At 44.9% G+C, this 19,898-nt stretch overlaps 1 protein-coding gene across 1 annotated transcript in view; it reads left to right on the plus strand.

Annotated features, from left to right (window-relative positions):
• Positions 1-13,922, plus strand: part of LOC119449689 (cyclic nucleotide-gated cation channel alpha-3) — a 262,884-nt gene extending 248,962 nt beyond the window's left edge. Inside the window, exons 7-11 of the mRNA XM_037712924.2 lie at positions 5,358-5,629; positions 7,803-7,952; positions 10,586-10,722; positions 11,355-11,578; positions 12,059-13,922. Coding sequence (XP_037568852.1) covers positions 5,447-5,629; positions 7,803-7,952; positions 10,586-10,722; positions 11,355-11,578; positions 12,059-13,488 — 2,124 coding nt within the window. The 5' untranslated portion in view covers positions 5,358-5,446 and the 3' untranslated portion in view covers positions 13,489-13,922. The remainder of the gene's footprint in view (positions 1-5,357; positions 5,630-7,802; positions 7,953-10,585; positions 10,723-11,354; positions 11,579-12,058) is intronic.
• Positions 13,923-19,898: the final 5,976 nt, after the last annotated feature.

The raw sequence follows: 19,898 nt of genomic DNA on the forward strand, positions 1-19,898 counted from the left end.
AAAGAGGAATTAAATCTCCTTAACGATAGCGAAGGCGATGCCGAAATTTAGACGTACAGCGAGCTAAAATGGCGCCGAACAGGAGCAGGAGCAACGGCAGCAATATTCTCCAGAGCCTCATCGACCGGCGACGAGTGACAGCCTCGGAAAGCCAAGAGATTCAGATCCCGTTAATTGGAGCGAACCATTCTGCGCGAGATGTTCCCGCCACTCTGCTGTCGTTGTAATCCACGAGCACGTATAGGCTATACGTTAAATACGGCGGCTTTTGTAAGGAGATACCGAGACGACACAAGCTCGTTTTAGGATGGCTTTGGCGCGGACGAACGGAGTGCGTTGAAAGGACATGGCACCAAGTGAACGCTTTCGTACTTTTGTCTGACGCCGGCGAATTTTCGACCTGTAAAGAACCTATATTTTTTCGCATGAGACTACTTCGTTCTTCTTTACTCAGTTCTCTTTACTCGGCTCATTGCTATTCGCAATGATGTATTAGTCGGCATTCGCATTGAATAAGCCCACGGACAATTTGGTTCCCACAATTTCCAAAGACGGAGAGTTTGAAATCTCCGTCTTTCATTCAACTTTCATTCGAAAGTTGAATGAAGTTATCAAATGCAAGTGCGTGTAAATTTCGACACGCGTGCCTCCTACGAGCTCTCAGTTTAGAGTTTGCGTAATCGAATGCTCGTACGATATAAAGGGGGCTGACGGGTTTCGTTATGACTGATTTGTAAAGAAACCGATTGTTTGTGTGACGCATGTGCAACGCTTCACGCCTTTCAATGCGTCTAACGTCATGAAAAAAAAATAATCGTATGTGGCGCAAGCTATTGAAAGGATAATAGCGGCTTTGGGTAAGATCAACTTCGAGTTTAGGAAGATTATTGGGTCAAATTTGAGGGAAACTTATTTGGCGCAGATCTTTGACGAACAGAAAATTATTAAGATTTGTCGGCATGTGATCGCGCTTCTTTTACTGAGTAAACGGATTCACGAGTCTATTACCTCGATGCCCACTAATTCGTGTTTATTGATATGCAAAGAAACGGTTTTACCTTCAAAGTTAGTAGCAAAACATTAATTTTGGAGGCATGGAAATGAGTGCCGGAAATACTAACCATAAAACTGAAATGAAGTGTCTATGAGGCTTCGCAGTGTGTACGCTACTTATGCAACGTAAAGCTCCTGCGGTAGACAAAAAAAATATAAATAAACTGCAGATAAAACCAACAAAACACTCTCTAAAGATTTATCCTTGAAGTGTTCGTTCGAGCGACATGATCTGACATGATCTGACGTGTGACGTGTTTCACACCGCCTACGCAAAAAAAAAAAAAAAGTGTAGCGGAAGTCGCAATGAAATACTGCGATTCGTACAGCGTGGTAGACGAACATTTCATGTTCGCATTTTACTTTTGCACAAGCTACAGCTGCGCTTGCTTTTCCCTCGCGTATTTGAGCCGCTTATGTCGGAGACTGGGTAATGTAGCGTAAATCGACATTTTATCGCCTCTTTCTGCAGATACTTTGTCGACATGACGTGATATCACCATTTCATGAATGCCGAGGGATATTATACTGCTTGGTATTGCTATTAGGCATGCCCAAATAAGCAGCCACCAGAAGACATTATTCGTAAGGCGTCTTAACGAAGCTGTTGCGGTGCTCCGCGTTGTCTTTATTTGCTGCGCTGGCCCGAGTTCGACCAGCTGATGCTAATGACCCCCATATTGGGCCGTGCATGGCGCCAACGTTAGATCCTGGCTGCAGAAACAGGCGCAATGTTTTTGTTCGTCGACTTCCTTGTTCCCGTCACAAGGAACGACCGTGGACAACAGCCGAAAGCCATCAAGCGCTGTAATTATTAATTACCTGCTTATTAGCGGGTGACTTGAGCTAAGCAAACGCGTGAATTGCGTTAACAAAGTAAAAAAAATAATATATTATGCTCATTTTAGCGCACGCTGCTCTGTTCGCTTGATGTTTTCATATCTGCGTGTGTACTTCCCCAGTGAGCTAAACGAATGTTTAGATTACGCAAGAATTTGACTTTTCTTGATTTCTTTGTTAACGACTCAAGCAGTACACCAGAGAGACAGAAAGAGAGGAAATGCAATGAGATTAACCAGGCGGAACTCTCGGCTTCGCTACCCTATACCGCGGTTAAAGAAAGGGTACTGGAAAGAACGTAGGATGAGAGAAAAAGGGAAAAAATTTAGTGACTACTATGGGCGTCCAGTGAGTCCAGGTGGATCGCAGAAAGCACCATAAGACTTTCACAATCTTCTGACAGGATATGAAGTTACGTCTGTGTTGGAATATCATCTCTCCCGACAGAGATTGGTTGCTGAGTCCAAGGGTAAATGAGCGTCTCTGTATACTAGACCGCGGGCATTGGCACAGAATATGGCTGATAGTTTCCTCTTCACTAATGTAGTCACATGCAGTGGTGTCGGCCATTCCTATGCGGAAGGCGCAGGGCATCGCTGAACGCCACGCCCAACCATGGTCTGCATATCACGATCACGTCCCTTCGGGGCAGTCCGGGTGGTAATTAAGTTAGCGTCCAGAGAATGTAGTCGCCTATATCAGAATATCAAAATACAATATAACTTGGGAGCTGAACTTTTAATGTGACTTGATAGGTTAAGCCTATGACAGTCGTCATCGTGTACTGGCGAAAGGAAATAGGAAAGAAACGTGCCTGTCTATACCGTGACTGCAGGACGTTATCTAGAACCCACATGTTTCTGTAGTATAGTACGAAACGGCCAGCTTGCGAGACTAATCTTATAAACCACCAGATCAATTTCCGGAGCGCAAATAAAGGCCCACGTAAATTTAACGTTCATATTCATAGAAATGAGCCTTTGACTCCAGTATTAACAGCGTAGCAAACAGGGATTACAGTTTTCGTCGTCTCAACAAGCAGAGCCTACCAGGCGAAGTTTGCGAGACATGGAGTAACGTTCGGAAGACCAAAAGTTCCATGCAGTTTACCCCAGTACGTGCAGTACAATCCATTCGTAAAGGCAGCCCCTAACTGGTAATAAATGCATTTTATCTGCAGCATTTGTTCAACTAGGGGCCGTATTACGTAAAAATATTCCCTTATAATTTTATTCCATTCTCGGAACACCAAATTCACGTAAACACCGACGCAAGTATCGGGCGGTTACCCGCGGCATTGTTTGAACACCCCAACCAAATGCTCTCCTCGGTTTGATAGATGGCGGCCATTTTTTTCGTTCTCCTTTGACAATCGCAAAACTTTGGAGCGCGTTTAAAAATCACCGCTTCGCAGGAAATGTACGAACTGCTTACAAAACTAAAATATAGTTCTCCCTCTTCATGTGCGATAGCGCAGTATGTCCGTGGGTGGCGCGGAAGGTCTCGAAAGCGGCATTTCAAACCATCGAGAGAGGGCTAACCATGCCCAATGGGGGCGGTACGGAAAGAGTTAAAGAATCCCCAGGTGGTCGAAGTTAATCTGGAGCCGACCACCACGGCGATCTTCATAACCCACTGCACAGTTTGGAGACGTTATATAAACCCTGTAATTTATTATTAATGTAAATTTAATCAAGCATTGCTGAAAGTGTGAGTTAGGAAATTTGCTCTTTATTGTGCGAACTGTTACATCCAGAGAGGCAAGTAAAAGACTAATCACAAAAATAATTTAAATTCTAGGCATTTTGCGTGACAGAACAACGCTGTGATTATAAGGCACGCCGTAGTGAGGGACTGCGGAACAATATCGATCACGTGGAGTTCCTTAGCGTGCAGGCAATACGTGGTACACAAGTGTTACTACATCTTGCCACCATCAAAATGGCGGCCGCCACAGCCGCCACTGCCGGGAGCCGAATACGTGTCCTCCTGCCGAATACGTGTCCTTCTGCCGAATACGCGTCCTCGAGCCGAATATGCGCACACCATATTCGCTAAGCCACCGCTAAGCCGCGGTGGCTTAGCGGTGGCTTAGTCGGTCGTTGGTCGTCGAATCAAATCTGACGGGTCAAGTCCATCCGCTATTTATACATACATGATTTTTTTTACTATATAATTATTTTTTTATGAATAGGCTATGAACGCGAGACACCTGTCGTCTTCGCATACGAGCGCTACGGCGCAGCGGAAATACCTTGTTGCTGCTTAAACGCGCAGTCCTATCCGACGATACTCTTTCGCTATAACATAGCCGACAGCATTAAAGAAATTCCGGATACAGTAGACACTTCTAGCGACATACGATAACTTTAGGACAGTCCCAACCCAGTAATAAACGGTCGTCGTCCAAATGTAAAGCAATATAGGCGCTTAAATATTGCGAACCATGATGCATTAAGCAGACACCCAGGCTCAAGAAAATAATTTACTAGCCTTCACGCATACCTTGTCTGTTCTCCATGGTGATTAGGATGCCCCTTTAAACGTAGACCATCCTGTACGTACATTTACGTGTGGGAAAATATATATGTTTTAATATGTTAAGCGCAATTTGTAAAGAATGACTTGCTTTGATATGATTTGAACTCCAGACATATTCACTTATAGACATAAGCGTGAGGAAAAAAAAAACAACTATGTACTCTTTAGTTTGTTTGGGCAAAGGTTATTAGAGTTTGGCTTATATGGATTACTTAGGCTATACGTTTTCTTCTTGTACACTGATTCTTTTATCAGCATTAAGTATAGAAGCGATAGCATCAAGTACGTCGCAAGCGCGTTTAATGGTGCAATTGGTGTGATGCGAGCGCTCATATGCTAACAGGTGTAACCGTGAGGCCTTTTCCTTCCTTCCTTCCTGCCTTCCTTCTTTCTTTCTTCCTTTTTTTTTTCACCAGTACGCAGTAAATTTTTTCCATGGCATAAAAGTAGAGCAGGTAAAAATACTTAAAATGAATCAGAAATAAGCAGCGAGAGAGAGAAAGAGAGAAGGAGAGGTTCATCAGAAGCACGCACGTCCGGTTTGCTACCTTGCACTGGTAGGAGGGTATACATGGGCGAGAAGAAAGAAAACGAGGACAAGTCGCGCGCCAAGGAGGTTATAAAAAGACAATTTTAAAACCTCCTTGTCACGCGCACACATGAATGAGCGCACCAAAACTATAGTCGGTCGCAGAGAACTGTCGATGACGGCGTTTAAGTGCGGCTCTGTAGCCACCGATGACTTCGTACTGTATCGGCTGAGTCACATACCCGGTGTTAACATATTCGTGAAAAAAACTTTTGGTGGTCTATTCGCAACTGAAACAACCACGTTGTTAGTCGTTTTAGATGTATGAGAATACGGCATGCTCTAAATATCTCGAATGTTCGCGGTAACACGGGACGATCCATTTATTGCCCAGGAAGATCCAGCCGCCTGCTAGCGGCGTCGGGCACCGACCGCAACAGTCAGAGAGCGGACGGAGGCGATGACGACCGGTCGGCGGCGCTGATGGACGAACCGCCTGCCGACACGGCTCCGGTGCTGGCCATGGACACGGCGGCGGTCGCCGGGCAGGCCGCCAGGACCCTAGGCTCGCCACAGCTCAGGGTTCCCGCGGCGACCACCCTTCAGGTGCCCCGGCACCGGAGCCTGCCCAATGATGGACAGGTGGCACCGCGCACTTCGGAGCAGGTATGGGCATCACAGAAATGACAGCGTGACCATTTAATGCTTATGCAAACAGGTTTGGACATGGAGTTTATGCCAATTCGCTTATAAACTTTTTTAGTCCTTTGGGGTACTTGATGCATTTACGTTGCTCTTTAGCTTGAAAAATATACCCATTTCGCAGACAGAAGTCCACACTGTTGTTTAAGGCGTTCGAGCGGCGTGTTAAGTGGCAAACGAATGGTATTATGACAGCAGCCGCTAAGTTTTACACACCGAGCTCAAGACGAAATGGTTTACGTGTTCACATATTCCTCGCCCTGCAGATAGGCGTTGTTTTATTGCGATAGCAATTATATGGACATTTCAAGCGGATTTCTGCCATCGGCGTCGCCGTCGCTGTCGCCGTGAGGTTCCGTATAAAGTCCAAGGGCGAACAAAATTTTCTCCGCGCGCCGTATGCGCGAGTGCAAGCGCGCGGGGGACGCGCGCTATCACGGACAGCGAACGCACGGCGGAAAGCAAATGCGAAAGGCCGTGGGGTATGGGAGGGAGGGAGGCGGGGCGACGCTGTGCTGCGGCACCAAATGCGTATCTTGTAACCGGGCGCAAGGCGAACTGGCCACTAAATCTCCCACGCGAAAGGAGGAAAGCGGGAAGGCAGCGCGGTAGGGAGGGTGGGCAGCTTTTACTTTGCCAACAACAGGGGCTTTAGTTTGCCCGGCTGCGGTGGTCGCCCGCACCGTCTCTCATCTCCACATGGCTCTGAATAGTCTAGTACACTCTAGCTCTGACCTCTGTATGCGCTGTGCATTCGCCGCTCAGCTTCCGTTGAAGCGATAGACTGCACGAACGTTCGCTCGCTGCGGCGGCTGCGCTTGCTGGCAGCGTTTTGGCAGTGGTTGTCTGCGGTCATTGAGTGTGATCTATTTATGTTTGCGTGTGCGCGCTGACACCAAGCTTTGTTAATTCAGTTAGTAAGCGAATGTGTCCAAGTTTATGCAGCCGATAAAACTACTATCGCTACTCCGAATAGCTCTCTACTAATTTGCTGTCGCAATTGATGCTTCGCATTTCGGGCGAAACTGCGACATTTTTAGTATCTAATTTGAAACTACGCCTTCTTTCCAAGCCGCCATCCACCGCCAGGCAGGTCAGTTGAAGGCTGCGGAGAACAGGATGAATGTCTATTCATTCTCGCTCTCAGAAGACCTTTTTTTCTTTATGAAATTCTCAGGTGGTCGAACTGATATTTCCATTTAGATGTATAACGGTCCGTTATACAGGAGAATAACAACCCAAAAGCTGGCAACATTGATTAACGCAAACGTAGCGACCGTCAGAAGCGGGGGCCGCTAGTTGTTGCAGCTGGGGCTCCGGGTCGTAAGAACACAAACGGGCTACATGAATTCAAATTCAAATAAACTATTGCACGCACCAATTACACCGCGAACAAACATCCAATGGGTCAATATCTTAGTGTCTGCTGCAATACAGGATAGCAAGACACTTTCATGCTGCATTCCCGTCCTGTAAGAAAGGATGACTGCAATGTCTCGATAAATTCACAGATGATCGATACTATATATGCAGTAAAAAAGGGCCTTACAAAATCGCACGTGTGCTTTTTTAAACAAACATTTCTTTGTCGACATCCCCGGTGTTTCGTGTGTTGTCGTTGATGTGTTTGTCTTCGTCATCGGCGGTCTCTCCAAGTATAGCAGATGTCAATTAAAGAAAGAAAGAAAGAAAGAAAGAAAGAAAGAAAGAAAGAAAGAAAGAAAGAAAGAAAGAAAGAAAGAAAGAAAGAAAGAAAGAAAGAAAAACAATTTGTGTCCGTTGGTGTGTTTCAAACCCTGGCCTACCAGCGCAGCAGCCCGATTCTTTGCCCATTGTGTAGCATGGCTCTACTCATACAGCTCCCACAGTGCGTACGATCTTCATGATCTTCACACAAAAATGTTATAAGTTCACTTACAGTCTTCAGCAGGATAAAAATTTTAAAAATATGTGTGTGCGTTTTATGTCTATGAGTGTTCTTCGGTGCAGTGCTTGTTACGTTTTTGTGCGTGTTGACGCTCCAAAGACATGCGTCTGTTGATTCCAATGCATCGTAAGAACAGCCTAGTATAACTGCTAGTGACAAGAGTTTTGACTGACTTTCGCTCTGCGAATGACAAGAATGCTTTCTGCACAGCCCGGTGACCTGGAGCTGCTTGAAAATGGTGTTCCAAGCCCGTCCAACCGAAGCAGCACATGCTCGGAAATTGTGCGCATCGAGCAGATGGCCAGTGACCAGGACTCGCCGCCGGAGACCAAGCTTGGCAAATACATCGGCAGAATCAGGGTTTGTAGCTACAGACTGTGCTCTTGCTCAAACGCGGTGGACATGGCATCCACCCAGCCAGAAAAAAAAGGGCGTTCACGTTTACGACGCAAATACAGGAGTTTGCACTTAACAGCAATTTATGTTATAAACGACTAAAGGTAGGCTGACACTGATCATAGTTAATTATATCGCTTCATTACGACCGAGGGAATCTTTATACATGGAATGATTGTTTTGTTTCGAGATTTGTTTATAGGTTGTTCATTATTTATTGCTTGTAACAATGTTACCTTTGAGGTTATGATTGTCATTCTTTGTATTGGTTTTATAATGTATGCACACTGGTGGTCAAGTTGATGATGTCTTTTCTGTATACATAATGTTTATGTACCCATGTTTGAAGTCTACCCAAATGTAATCTGTTTATATGCGCTGCGCGGCCGCACACTTTTACGAGATTGATGTATAACTAAATGAGATCTGTTTGTGCGCGCCGTGCTCTCTATATACATAACATGGGCAGAGCGTTCTGTCAGCCACCCCATGCCATTAGTCTCTGGCTCCAACTGAAACGTAAACTTTTTCAAGGAAATAAATGCAATTCAATTCGATTTAACCCACTCGATATAAAAGCAACATGATTATATGACACCGTGTGATGTCGTCGAGTGCATCGTTTGCGTGTGTGCCGATGTTACCTTCTTCTCTTGTCCTTCTGTTGTATAAGGTTGCAAACCAATAGCTTAAATAAATAACGTTCCGCCTTTTATTTTTGTGATCCACTGCGCGGAATGTTTTTTCAACATCTTCAGGTGACCTGCTCATTTACGTCACCACTTGTTTATCGCCTATGGGCCACCAACGCTGAAACTTCACGTGCCAACAGCAGCGCCGTAAGACATAGCTGAACGAGCGGAGGAAACAGTTTTCAGTCGCACGGTGTTGTGATTTTGCGTCAGCGAATGGGCGCTCATCTTGAACAACACTTGTCCAAGTTCTTGGCAATGCATCGGCGTATTAGACAGAAACGTAAATGTACACCCGTGTCAGTGTCATCCGAAAATCGACAGAAAAGCACTGGGACAATCCGGATAATCGACACAGACGACTGCAGAGATTGGACCCTACCATGAAATTTAGGCTACCACCGAAAATTCAACGCAGCTGTGGCAGTCTTCTGCACAGACTAAGGCTGGGGGTAGCGTTTACGCGCGGATACGTTCACCTCATGCGACGCACCGAGTCTCCAGACTGTGAATTGTGCAATGTCAACGAGACTATAGGTCATGTGCTTTGTGACTGCCCTAGGTACGTGCAAGAGCGTCAAAGGTTGAATAATCACCTTACGCGTCTCGACAGCCCACCGTTGTCGGAGGACGTTATTTTAGGCCCTTGGCCAGACGCTCAATCAAGTTTCAAGGCCATCCAGGCGCTACTGAACTTTTTAAAAAGTACGGGCCTGGACTGTAGGCTTTGAGCATGCCAAAGTGCTTGCCATATGTTTTACATCCTCCTTCTCTCATCATCGTCACCCATCATGCGCCTCTTTCTTCCCTCTTTCTTTCCCTCTTGCCCTTCCCCCAACGCCGAGTAGCTGGCTAGAGGAATTTACCTCAGGCCGACCTCTCTGCATTTCTCATCATTAAACTTCTCTCTCTCTCTCTCTACACCCGTGAGCAAAAGTATACGGTCCGCAGGGTTGCCAGAAAAACTGAAATTTCTCGCAATTAACGCGCATAAACTGATTGACGAGTACACTGGAAAGTTTGTAATGACAAGTTTGGACTGCAGTCCTCAATTTCAAGTTTGATTCGCAGGCAGTTGAAAAAATAGGGTTTTTCATGCAATCCTTGGTCCGTATACTTTTACTCATGGGTGTACATTCGTTCCTCGCAGCGTCCACCGCCAGGTACAGAGCTTGGATGATCTCACTCAAAAGCAAACTTTGATAGAGGCACGCGTCTGTTAACTTTCAAAATGTGCAGCTTTCGTGGCTTCCCCTCCCCCCCCCCCCCTTTCCCCACTTTTATTTTTTTTCCTGTAAAGCACACCAATAAGGAAAAAAAATGTGTTAAAGTTCACCAAGTTATCCAACAAAACTACCCAGTCGGGTGGTTCATGCAGCCTGTTTCTTAAGCACTTCTTTCATTACCGACTGGTACCAGCATATTTTAGTTGCAAACTAAAACTGCCGTATGTCCTCCTGGCCAGTGCTGGTTCCCCAGCTAAGGAATAAAAATCAAATTTATCAGCCAGCGTGACTCTTTCCGAGCATTATCCGATCAATCCACGCTCAGAAATAGTAGCGAAACTTGGGTGAATTGGTGGAAGTTGACAGGCAGCAGAGCTACCTTGACGAGGACAAAAAGGATGGCGACGCATACATGCGATGTTTCGTCATCCTCTTTTCTTTGCCCTCGTCCAGTTAGCGCTGCTGCTTGTGAGATATGAATCCACGCTCAGAAAAAGAAATATAGCGCACCTCACTTATGCAAGTCTGATCCTCATCGCCCGATGTAACCCTCGTCAGCAGGCCCTACCACTATTCGCTCAACATGTAGTGACTGAAAGGCATATTTAGCCAGTGAAGTATTTGCTCTCATTTTTCTGCCTATAACTAACATTTCGTGTATTCACTGTGTTCTACGCAGGGCCTTAAGAAATGGGCAGTGCGCCACAAAAAGGCGAAGGAGCCCGATCGACCAGATTCGTTCTTGGAGAAGTTCGCCATGGGACAAGCAGCGGACGAAGCACCGGAACGATCAAAAGGGGAGGAAACAAAGCAAAGGTAGTACACTCGTCTAACTTGCTAACACCAGCAAAGGTCTCACAAAAGGAACAAAAAGAAACGAAGTATAAATTTAAAATTTGTAAATTACATTCATGATCATTTGAACAAATTGTCGACACTAAATGTTGCGTTTGACGTGGCGATTCTTGCTCGTTTTGGAACAACGCTATCGATAAACAGAAAAAAAAGCAGGAAACTTGAGTGACTTTACAGAATCACAACGCAACGCTTCAATTAACACGGCAATGTCGACGCTTTTAAGGTACTACTTGAAACTTTGCATCAGGTATCTTAATGACCTTACTGGGGCAGTTACACAAAATGGCTTTAACTTTCTAAGATGGCCGCTTGCGATATGTTATTGAATTAGTCCATCATAGAGGAAGCACATCTTTTAAAAAATAATCTTGGAGGATAGTGCGTGGACGACCCACTATGATTTTACTCTACCAGTTCCACCATGCTCTCGTACTTCGTAATGGCTTGATTGCTCAGTGATTTAGTTCCTAAGGCTGAGAACAGTGCACATTCGACTGCGTCATTCTTGTATGCCCTAGCATCCGTCAGCGAGACATTTCTTTGGTCGATTGTTTAATTTGTTGGTTGATTGACTGATGCATTTTTTCCAGCTTCTTCCAGAAGCATGGCCGTTCATTTGTCGTGGACCCCGCCGAGAACTTCCACTACCGCTGGCTATCCGTAATCAGCGCCGCAGTTCTTTACAATGTGCTTGTCATCGTGGGTCGCAGTGTGTTCTGGGAACTGCAGAACGCCATGCCTATCGCTTGGTACGTGTTTGACTACACCTGCGACGGCATCTACCTCCTCGACATGGTCTTCCACGGCAGAACAGGTGCGCCCGCATCGTTTTTAGGCAGAAGTTCGAAAATTTCAAGTGTAACCTCTCCGCATTCATAGTCGTCATTCACTTCAGCGAAATTTTCATTCAGCTTAGCCTAAAACAAAGCCGGACGAGCATTGGCTGTTACATTTGCTTCTGTTGTGTTTTTCGGTAGCATAAGTCACCGAAGTTGAAACAAGTGTTCTTACCCTTAGAAATGGTGTAGAGTGGAAGATAAAAAATGTGTCCCGTGCCTACAATGTTATAAACGAAAGCAGCAGCACTGTCCCTACCTGAAAATTCACCTGTCTCGACATCGAGGCTGCCACTACTCTGGTTATGCGTGTCGTGTACTGTGTCAAACTGCGGAAAGTGACCGTGCATAAACACTGCAGTCCTTGACTTATCTTAGAAGTCGCGCACTTCTTTACATTGATTTGCAGCTTACTTGGAGTACGTGACTATAAGCACCCTATCACCTTGTTCTTTCAGGATACCTTGAGCAAGGCCTTCTCGTCAGGAACACTCGCAAGCTCCTGAAAAGGTACATAGAGTCGCTGCACTTCAAGCTAGACCTCATCAGCCTGGTTCCTACGGACATAGCATACTTCTTCCTTGGTGTCCAGTGCAATGTGCGCGTGCCGTGTACAGTGATTGTGCGGCTGAACCGCCTCTTCCGCGCCTACCGAATGCAGGAATTCTCGGATCGGACCGAGGCCCGCACAAACTTTCCGTACGCATTCCGCATCGCCAAGCTTATTTTCCTCATATTGGTGATCATCCACTGGAACGCGTGCCTATACTTCGCCGTCAGCTACGCTATAGGCTTCGGCACAGATAACTGGGTGTACAAGAACATTAGCCTGCCCGTGTACGGCACACTGCGGCATCAGTACATCTACAGTTTCTACTGGTCAACGCTGACCCTGACAACCATAGGTGAAGTGCCTATTCCGGAGAAGGACGCGGAGTACGTGTTCGTCGTCATTGACTTTCTTGTTGGCGTGCTAATCTTCGCCACCATCGTCGGTAATGTGGGCAGCATGATCACTAACATGAATGCTGCGAGAGCTGACTTTCAACACCGCATGGACAGCGTGAAGCAATACATGGAGTTCAGAAAAGTGAGTAAAGAGCTGGAGAACCGGGTCATAAAGTGGTTCGACTACCTCTGGACAAACAAGCAGTCATTGGACGAAGATAAGATTACGTCGATGCTTCCTGACAAACTGAAAGCTGAGATCGCGATCCACGTACATTTGGATACATTGAAAAGAGTGAAACTCTTCCAAGACTGCGAGCCGGGACTTTTGGTGCAGTTAGTGTTGAAGCTGAGGCTTCAAGTATTTAGCCCTGGAGACTACATCTGCCGCAAGGGTGACGTCGGCAAGGAGATGTATATTGTAAAAAGGGGAAAACTGAGCGTGGTTGGTGACGACGGGCGGACTGTGTTTGCCACCTTGAGTGACGGTAGCGTGTTCGGGGAACTCAGCATACTGAACATTACTGGCAACAGGACAGGAAACCGTAGGACGGCGAACGTTCGCAGCGTAGGCTACTCTGACCTTTTTTGCCTCTCCAAAGAGGACCTCTGGATAGTACTGGAGGAATATGCGGAGGCTAAGAAGATGCTGATCGAAAGAGGACGCAGCATACTGCGCCGTGATGGCCTGTTGGACGAAGACGCCGTCAAGGCTTCTGAGAAAGAACAGGAGTCTCTGCAGGGAAAGTGTGATCGGCTCGAGAAAGCATTAGACAACCTTCAAACGCGATTTGCCCGGCTTCTGGCCGAGTACATGGCCTTCCAGGTGAAGATGAAACAACGCATAAGCAGACTAGAAGGGCGCGCAGACGTCGATGACAACGTACCAGTCACTGTGGATGATGACGATGACGCTGCCAGTCAAAGCAGCCAGCTGTGATGTTGTCTGACTTCAATGGCTGAATGCTTTGTGCTGAATGGACGGGTTAATTCATCTAAACACTCATGTATCTAGTATCACAATGTTAGATTTTGCAGAGTTGAATCTGTTTAGTCTATAGTTTGAATGTTAGGAGCGGTAATCATTGTTACCACGCTTTTCTATATTGCGATATTACTGCGTGTGTTTTAAAGTAATTTTAGTATAACTTGAGCATAAACGCGATTGGGAAGTCTTTCACAGCAACAAAACAAAAAAAGAAAAGAAAATCTAACCATTGTTGAACGCTCAAGTTAGGTTACACGATGTGGTATCTACGTCAGTATCTACGTCTTACACTAAGCAGTATCTAAAAAAAGGCATGAACCGGACCCCATGAGCATAAAATCTGCTGTTTGATGCTATTTTTTCCAATCAAAGAGTCATATACAAGTATGAGACTTGTATATGTATAAATCTATATCGGTACTTGCAGGGATGAGCCCACGACTGGAAATTGTTGCTCTTCATGTGATCTTAACGTAATCGTGCATTTGATGAGCATTTTTCTCTAAAGATGAGCGATTACATGCTATAAAAAATGTAATCGCATTCTGAGTTTATAGAAGTAGCTAACAACCATCCCGAGCAGCGATCAAGTGAAGAATGTTAAATATAAAGGAGCAAACACAACCACTTTAGTGCTAGACTATCCTCTGTGAATATGTGTGTACCTTAGATAGCACATGCGGCCTTTGAGCGTTGGAGCAACTGGCGATAAACCAGCCAGTACTGCTGAACCTTGGAGACCAGGATCGTTGGCACGAATTTGTGTACATCGCACGTTTATTACTCCATTCGTGGAAAACGGACGCTGCACTCCAGCACAATGAACTAAAGCATTGTAAATGTCTTGCACTTCATTGTTAATGCACACGTTGGCCTCTATATGGACGGATTGTACGCAGAATATAAGGACGCAGATTTGAAGGGAAAGGAAAACTCGCAAGCTTTTGTCTCGCGCTCTCAGTAATCTAAGCCAGACAAAAAATAGCCTTTGCAGCTTGTGGACTTCGCCAGGTAGTGTATTATTGCTTTATGACAAGGGACCAGATACCATCAAGCCGATACAGCCCAAAAGCGGCTTCTATCGTCTTGAAAATTCTGACTCACCATGCCGGTACCATGTTGTGTGCTTTAGGGATGTTTGCGAGTTTTGTGCCCATAGTAAAAGCAATGTATCCAATCGCTGTAACTTCTAGTTGGCGCGCTTAAGAAGCGTTTGATAGCATTTAATAAACGTTTTATTTCATGCTATAAAAATTTAATCCAAGCTTTCTCTCGCCGTTACTCGTGTTATCTTTGAGCTCCGAAACTCTTTCCCAAAATGAAATGTGAAATAATGTTCTTAAAGAAAGTATTATCTATTCCAAGGGAAGGCAACTGAACATTATTGCGTTTAACCCTCCGCTATGTTTTATAATGTGAGAAAATTTGAGCATTGAAGCAATCGCTGCATTTATCCAACATGCCATGCTGTGCCGGTTGTACACCGAGGCGTTCAAAATACAACAGAATCTCAATAGAAGATTTATTACATTGTAAGTTGCTGGTTTTTGTTTTCTTTATCTGTTGATTTGGTGTTCTATGACACGTCATGTAAGGATAGATCTTGATCTCATAGGCCCTCTAAATATTGCATACTTCTAGCGAATAATTGTTACCGATATTTTTCTACAACCGAACTTTACGCCGAGTTCGGCATAAATATCCAGTTCAAATTGCCAATAACTCGGGAAGCATGAACGGAATTAAGAAATATGACGTTATCTGACCTACTTTGTACACGCCTTGTTGGGGTCATGTGATCACAGAACGAAATAATTGAAGGTCCACTTCTCTCCGAAGAACTTCAACAGCGCGAAACGAAAGTCAACAGAAAGAAGAAAAAGAGGGACATTCACACGATGCTACTTTGATTTCATTTTCATTGTGTGCGTCTGAGTGTGCTCAAAATGGTCTTCTGAACACGTTACATTTTTTTTCTTCACTGCTCACACCACTGCTTTAATCGTTTGTTGTTAATCGCAAAATATTACATTTATTCTCCTTTGAAGAAAATCGGTAAAATTCCAATACATTTCCACCGCGGCGTGCACCATAGGTAAGCGGGAGGATCGTTTTGGTTGTTGCGGAGGATGACTTCATAAATCGCCGAGATGGGCTCGATTTCGGAGATCTCGCTCTATTGCTTCTTCGTGCTATGGTATTTTGTATACTTCTCTCAAACAGACGGAATGCTCTAAAAAGGTGTAAATACAACGACAGGCGTGCGCAGGGAAGGGCCAAATTATATCGCAATGCCCCCCGTAACTGCCCTTCAATCTATCAAATGATACTTTTCCTCAACCCGTCCCTGAAAGGATGGCTTCGGCGCTAACATCTCAGGTGTTAACCACACGAAATGTCTTTTTTTTTTTTGACCAGAACTTACTGGTGGTTTTATCCGCAATGTGATCTAGCTTGCCATGCAAAATATTTCTTGGCTTCGGGACAGAGAAGGCTTCTTATGGTCTAACCTCCCCCAAAATACCGTGCTACACCTCTGCACTCAGGCCTATTATTGATATCGATGCAAATAAGATCCACTGGTATCGTGCACCCTTGCGTGGCTTCCTGTTTCATATCCGTTACATGAACTAAAGACTGTGTACTAAATTTGCGCACCCTAAGCTGGCTAGAGGTAACCATGGCACTCATCTCCCCTACCCCTTCCCTGTGCGCACGCCTATAGAGGCAGCGCACTTTTCACGACCCATATTTTGACTAACATTTCAGAGCATTCAGGTTCTCTCCTTCGCATGCAGTGACTGTCTAGGCGAAAAACAAAACAAAAAACAACAACAACTTCACTTTCTTCTAGCTGGGATATGCGTTGCAGCGCACAATCAAGCAATGAATAAACCAGCTTCAGAAACTTAAATTATACACTTTCATAACATTCGTTTGATCGAACCGCGTAGGCATATGTCACCCCGCTGTGTATTCGGGAAGGTTCAGGAATTATTTACGATACTTCTCTCTGATAATGGATAGAAAAAAAAAAGTTCTCGTGGTCTTTTTAGTTGCCTGAAACATAGTTATTGTTCTCGCAACTCTTCGCGCTTTGAATAAAGAAGTATTACGCGTGTAGAAATATTAGCCACTTCTTTGGCTAGTAGTAGTACCCTTGAGATGAACCTTGGTAATGACAAAACTGCTACGCATATGAGCAGAGCGCCTGTCGTAAATACAAAACTACGTGATTGCAGATCTGCAATCTTTGTCAGAAGCCCACGGGCTACAGCGTTGGGGAGTGTTGATATCTCTTGGTTGTGCGGTAGATACTACTATTTGCTACTTTTGGTGTTTGATTGGTCAAGACAGGGAGAAAATCCATGAATTTTGAACGCTGTCACATCAGCTTCGCTGTGTGCTCCAATAATTGCTGCGAGCCGAGATCCAAATGCACGGATAATGTTTCTTGTAACTGTGAGGATGAAACGAATGATCCAACTCCACAAAATTTACTACCTTTGGTTGATGTCTGTTTCGATGTCTTATGTCTTCTCACTGTATGCGATGCGTGGCAATCCTAGTTTTCCGGCGTTGAATACGGCGCTGTATTGCGCGGGAGTGCAAACACGGGGCACTTTAAGACTCTAAGGTAACAATTATAAATTGTAATAAAATTGAAACTAATATTATTAGTAACAACATTTAGCATATACTTGATTAACGAAAAGCTCAAGTTCGAAAAGAAGGAAAAGGATACAGCGGTTTTAGAGCAGCAGATCTTAGGGATAAAGTATAAGAACGGCTCTATACTTATGCCATAAATGCCTGCAAGTCTTCAGATATCTGGGTAAGTTGATATTTTGCGCGAAAAGTGTAAGTATGAACGCAAATCTGTAGTTCTGGCAGCACTAGTACGCGCCGCTGACTGAACTGCGCTCTCACAACTTAGTGGCCCGTGTACTTTTGACGGAGGTTGAAGACGCACTTTCGCTGCTTGGGTGTGTGACATGTCGTTCTAGAACCCTGCCTATCCCGTTCCTTATCGTCATCTTTTTCTAGATCTACATCCTTCAACGGGAGCAACCGTGTGTATAGTGTTGCTTCTTTCATGGTTCTCATATTTCGTGGCTCTTACCACAGTGACAAGCACAGCGTTTCAAGTCCTTCCCTATTTGTATGTGTACTCTCAGTGCATGTTTGTACACGGTCCGGACTGCTGCACCAGTGCGTCTGTCTGTGACACTGGCGAATGTGGTTTGTTTGTGGCATCGGAGATGGTGTGGTGTGGGGGGCTGTGTACGCGTGTCGCCGGCAATACAACGATGACCGATCCGTCCACACAACGCCAGCGTCAAGCTTCTCAAGGACCCTAACACCTCTACGCTAGTCGTGTGTCACTTGATGTGCTCTTGCCGCGGGCTGAAAATGTAAAGTGAAGCAAGCTTGTGCTAGAATTGCAGTGAATGTTCTTGCGTTGGTATTGCTCCCTGCACTGTTCTTGCGAAGACTGTTCTACCTGCATTTAGTGCGCCGTGTATTGATCCTTCATTTGCCATCACCGTGAGTAGCCACAAAAAAAGTGGTTTTAGTTGAGACTTGATTACTTTGACACAAGGAATATGATACCTGATGTTGCTCATGGGAGCTTTCTCCATTGACAGCACTTCTGCTTTGACCTTCGGAGTTAAACGTGGGCTTTCATGGCATTCGTCATAATGACAGTTTTACTTTGTTTAAAGAGTTGAAGAATACTATGTTAGTCTGCAGGAAAGAAAAAAAAAACTGAGATGGAGGGACTAAAACAATTACAACAAAATGGACGGAATAAATAGTCATAAGTGTGAACATAGGCTGAATTCATGTAAAAAGGTCACCTCCTTTGATATAAATGGCTGAGACGGCGGACGCAATGCGTCCCAAGAAGAGTACAATTAGCGTCAACGCTGCTGGTTATTATGCAGCTCCAGACTACCCAATTGCTACATTTTTTTTTCTTTTTGACATCCATGACATGAAGTGTAGGCTCGAATGAGCCAAGCATTTTCACGTTTTGTCCGCCAACGTGTCACTATTCTACAATTTTTGTCCCGGGCTTCTCGTGAACACTAAACATGATATGCGCTTCGTTTTATAGTCTGGCAGCATTCCGATACTTCTCGGGGTCTTTCACTTGTATTGTCTCTGAAGAGGTGAGTGCTGTGGCGATAAACTTCAACCACGGTAAATATAGCGACTATATATTATTGAGTTACTGATGGCTCCGGAGACGAACTTTTCGTGTTGTTACCGCGTTTTTTTTTCCCTATACAGTCGTCAAGGGTGCTGCCTTTCTCATCCTTTCCAATTGCCACATTGCCGCTGTCTTGCGCGATACACTACATCTTCTGATGGCTGATCTAAATTTTAATGTGTTAATTAGATACAGTTGTTGGCACGTGTAATAACGTATTCCACGAGAACGAACAAACATTTTTCTCTCTTGCACCGAGACCTATTTGTGCTTGTTACGCAGCATGTACTATAGCTAATGGTGCAATGAGCTTGCATATCAGCATGCTTGTGCATTGCATTGTTGCAGAAATAAAACTGTTTGGTGCTCGTCCTACTTACGCGCGAAGAAATCTGCACCATGCATAGTTGTTCAAGGGAAAGAGTTTGCCCCTTGAATCTCTTTAGTAGTTGTATAAACAATATCTAGCCATATGTCTGAAATGCCGCAGAGATGAACTAATAAAGCTCATGTTATATCTATGCTATGCACGCTGCGCCATATTAGCGAATGAAAAGTGAGTGCGACCGTTTTTTTTTTTTAAATTTTAGTCGACGATCTGTGAACTAGACCCTTCGTCTGGAAGGTGCAAACGTTCGGCACAAGGAAAGGAAAATGTTTTCGCATAAAACTACGTCGGAAATGACTTGCCACTGAGGTACATGCTATTCCTGGTGCACGTTAATGAAGTTGTGTTAGCAAGGAACAGATACAATGTGCTTTCGTGTTGGCATGCGTTGTGGTATTGTGGCGCCTGCGATAATGGTCACGGCGAATGACGTTTTCTGGCTCCAAGATTTTGATGCACATTTCCCTGTCCTTCCAGGCTCCCCCACCCCCTTCCCCTTTCCTTTTCGTAATTAGACACGGCATTCGAGTGCCTTCAGATGACACGAACCATGTCTCAAACCTAAGTATAGGTTGCTATCGCAAGTAATTTTTTTCTGATTATACGTCTTGAAGGCGCATATTGCACGAAAGTTGTTTTATACTGGAGGCTTCACAAACCAGTGAAGTATAACTCCCTGGCAGTAACGCTTAACTTTGCAGTTAAGCGTTACTGCCAATAAAGCATAGCTGTTCGACACATAACGCTTAATTGTTT

Source organism: Dermacentor silvarum, chromosome 4 (assembly GCF_013339745.2).
Source record: "Dermacentor silvarum isolate Dsil-2018 chromosome 4, BIME_Dsil_1.4, whole genome shotgun sequence".
NCBI lineage: Eukaryota > Metazoa > Arthropoda > Arachnida > Ixodida > Ixodidae > Dermacentor > Dermacentor silvarum.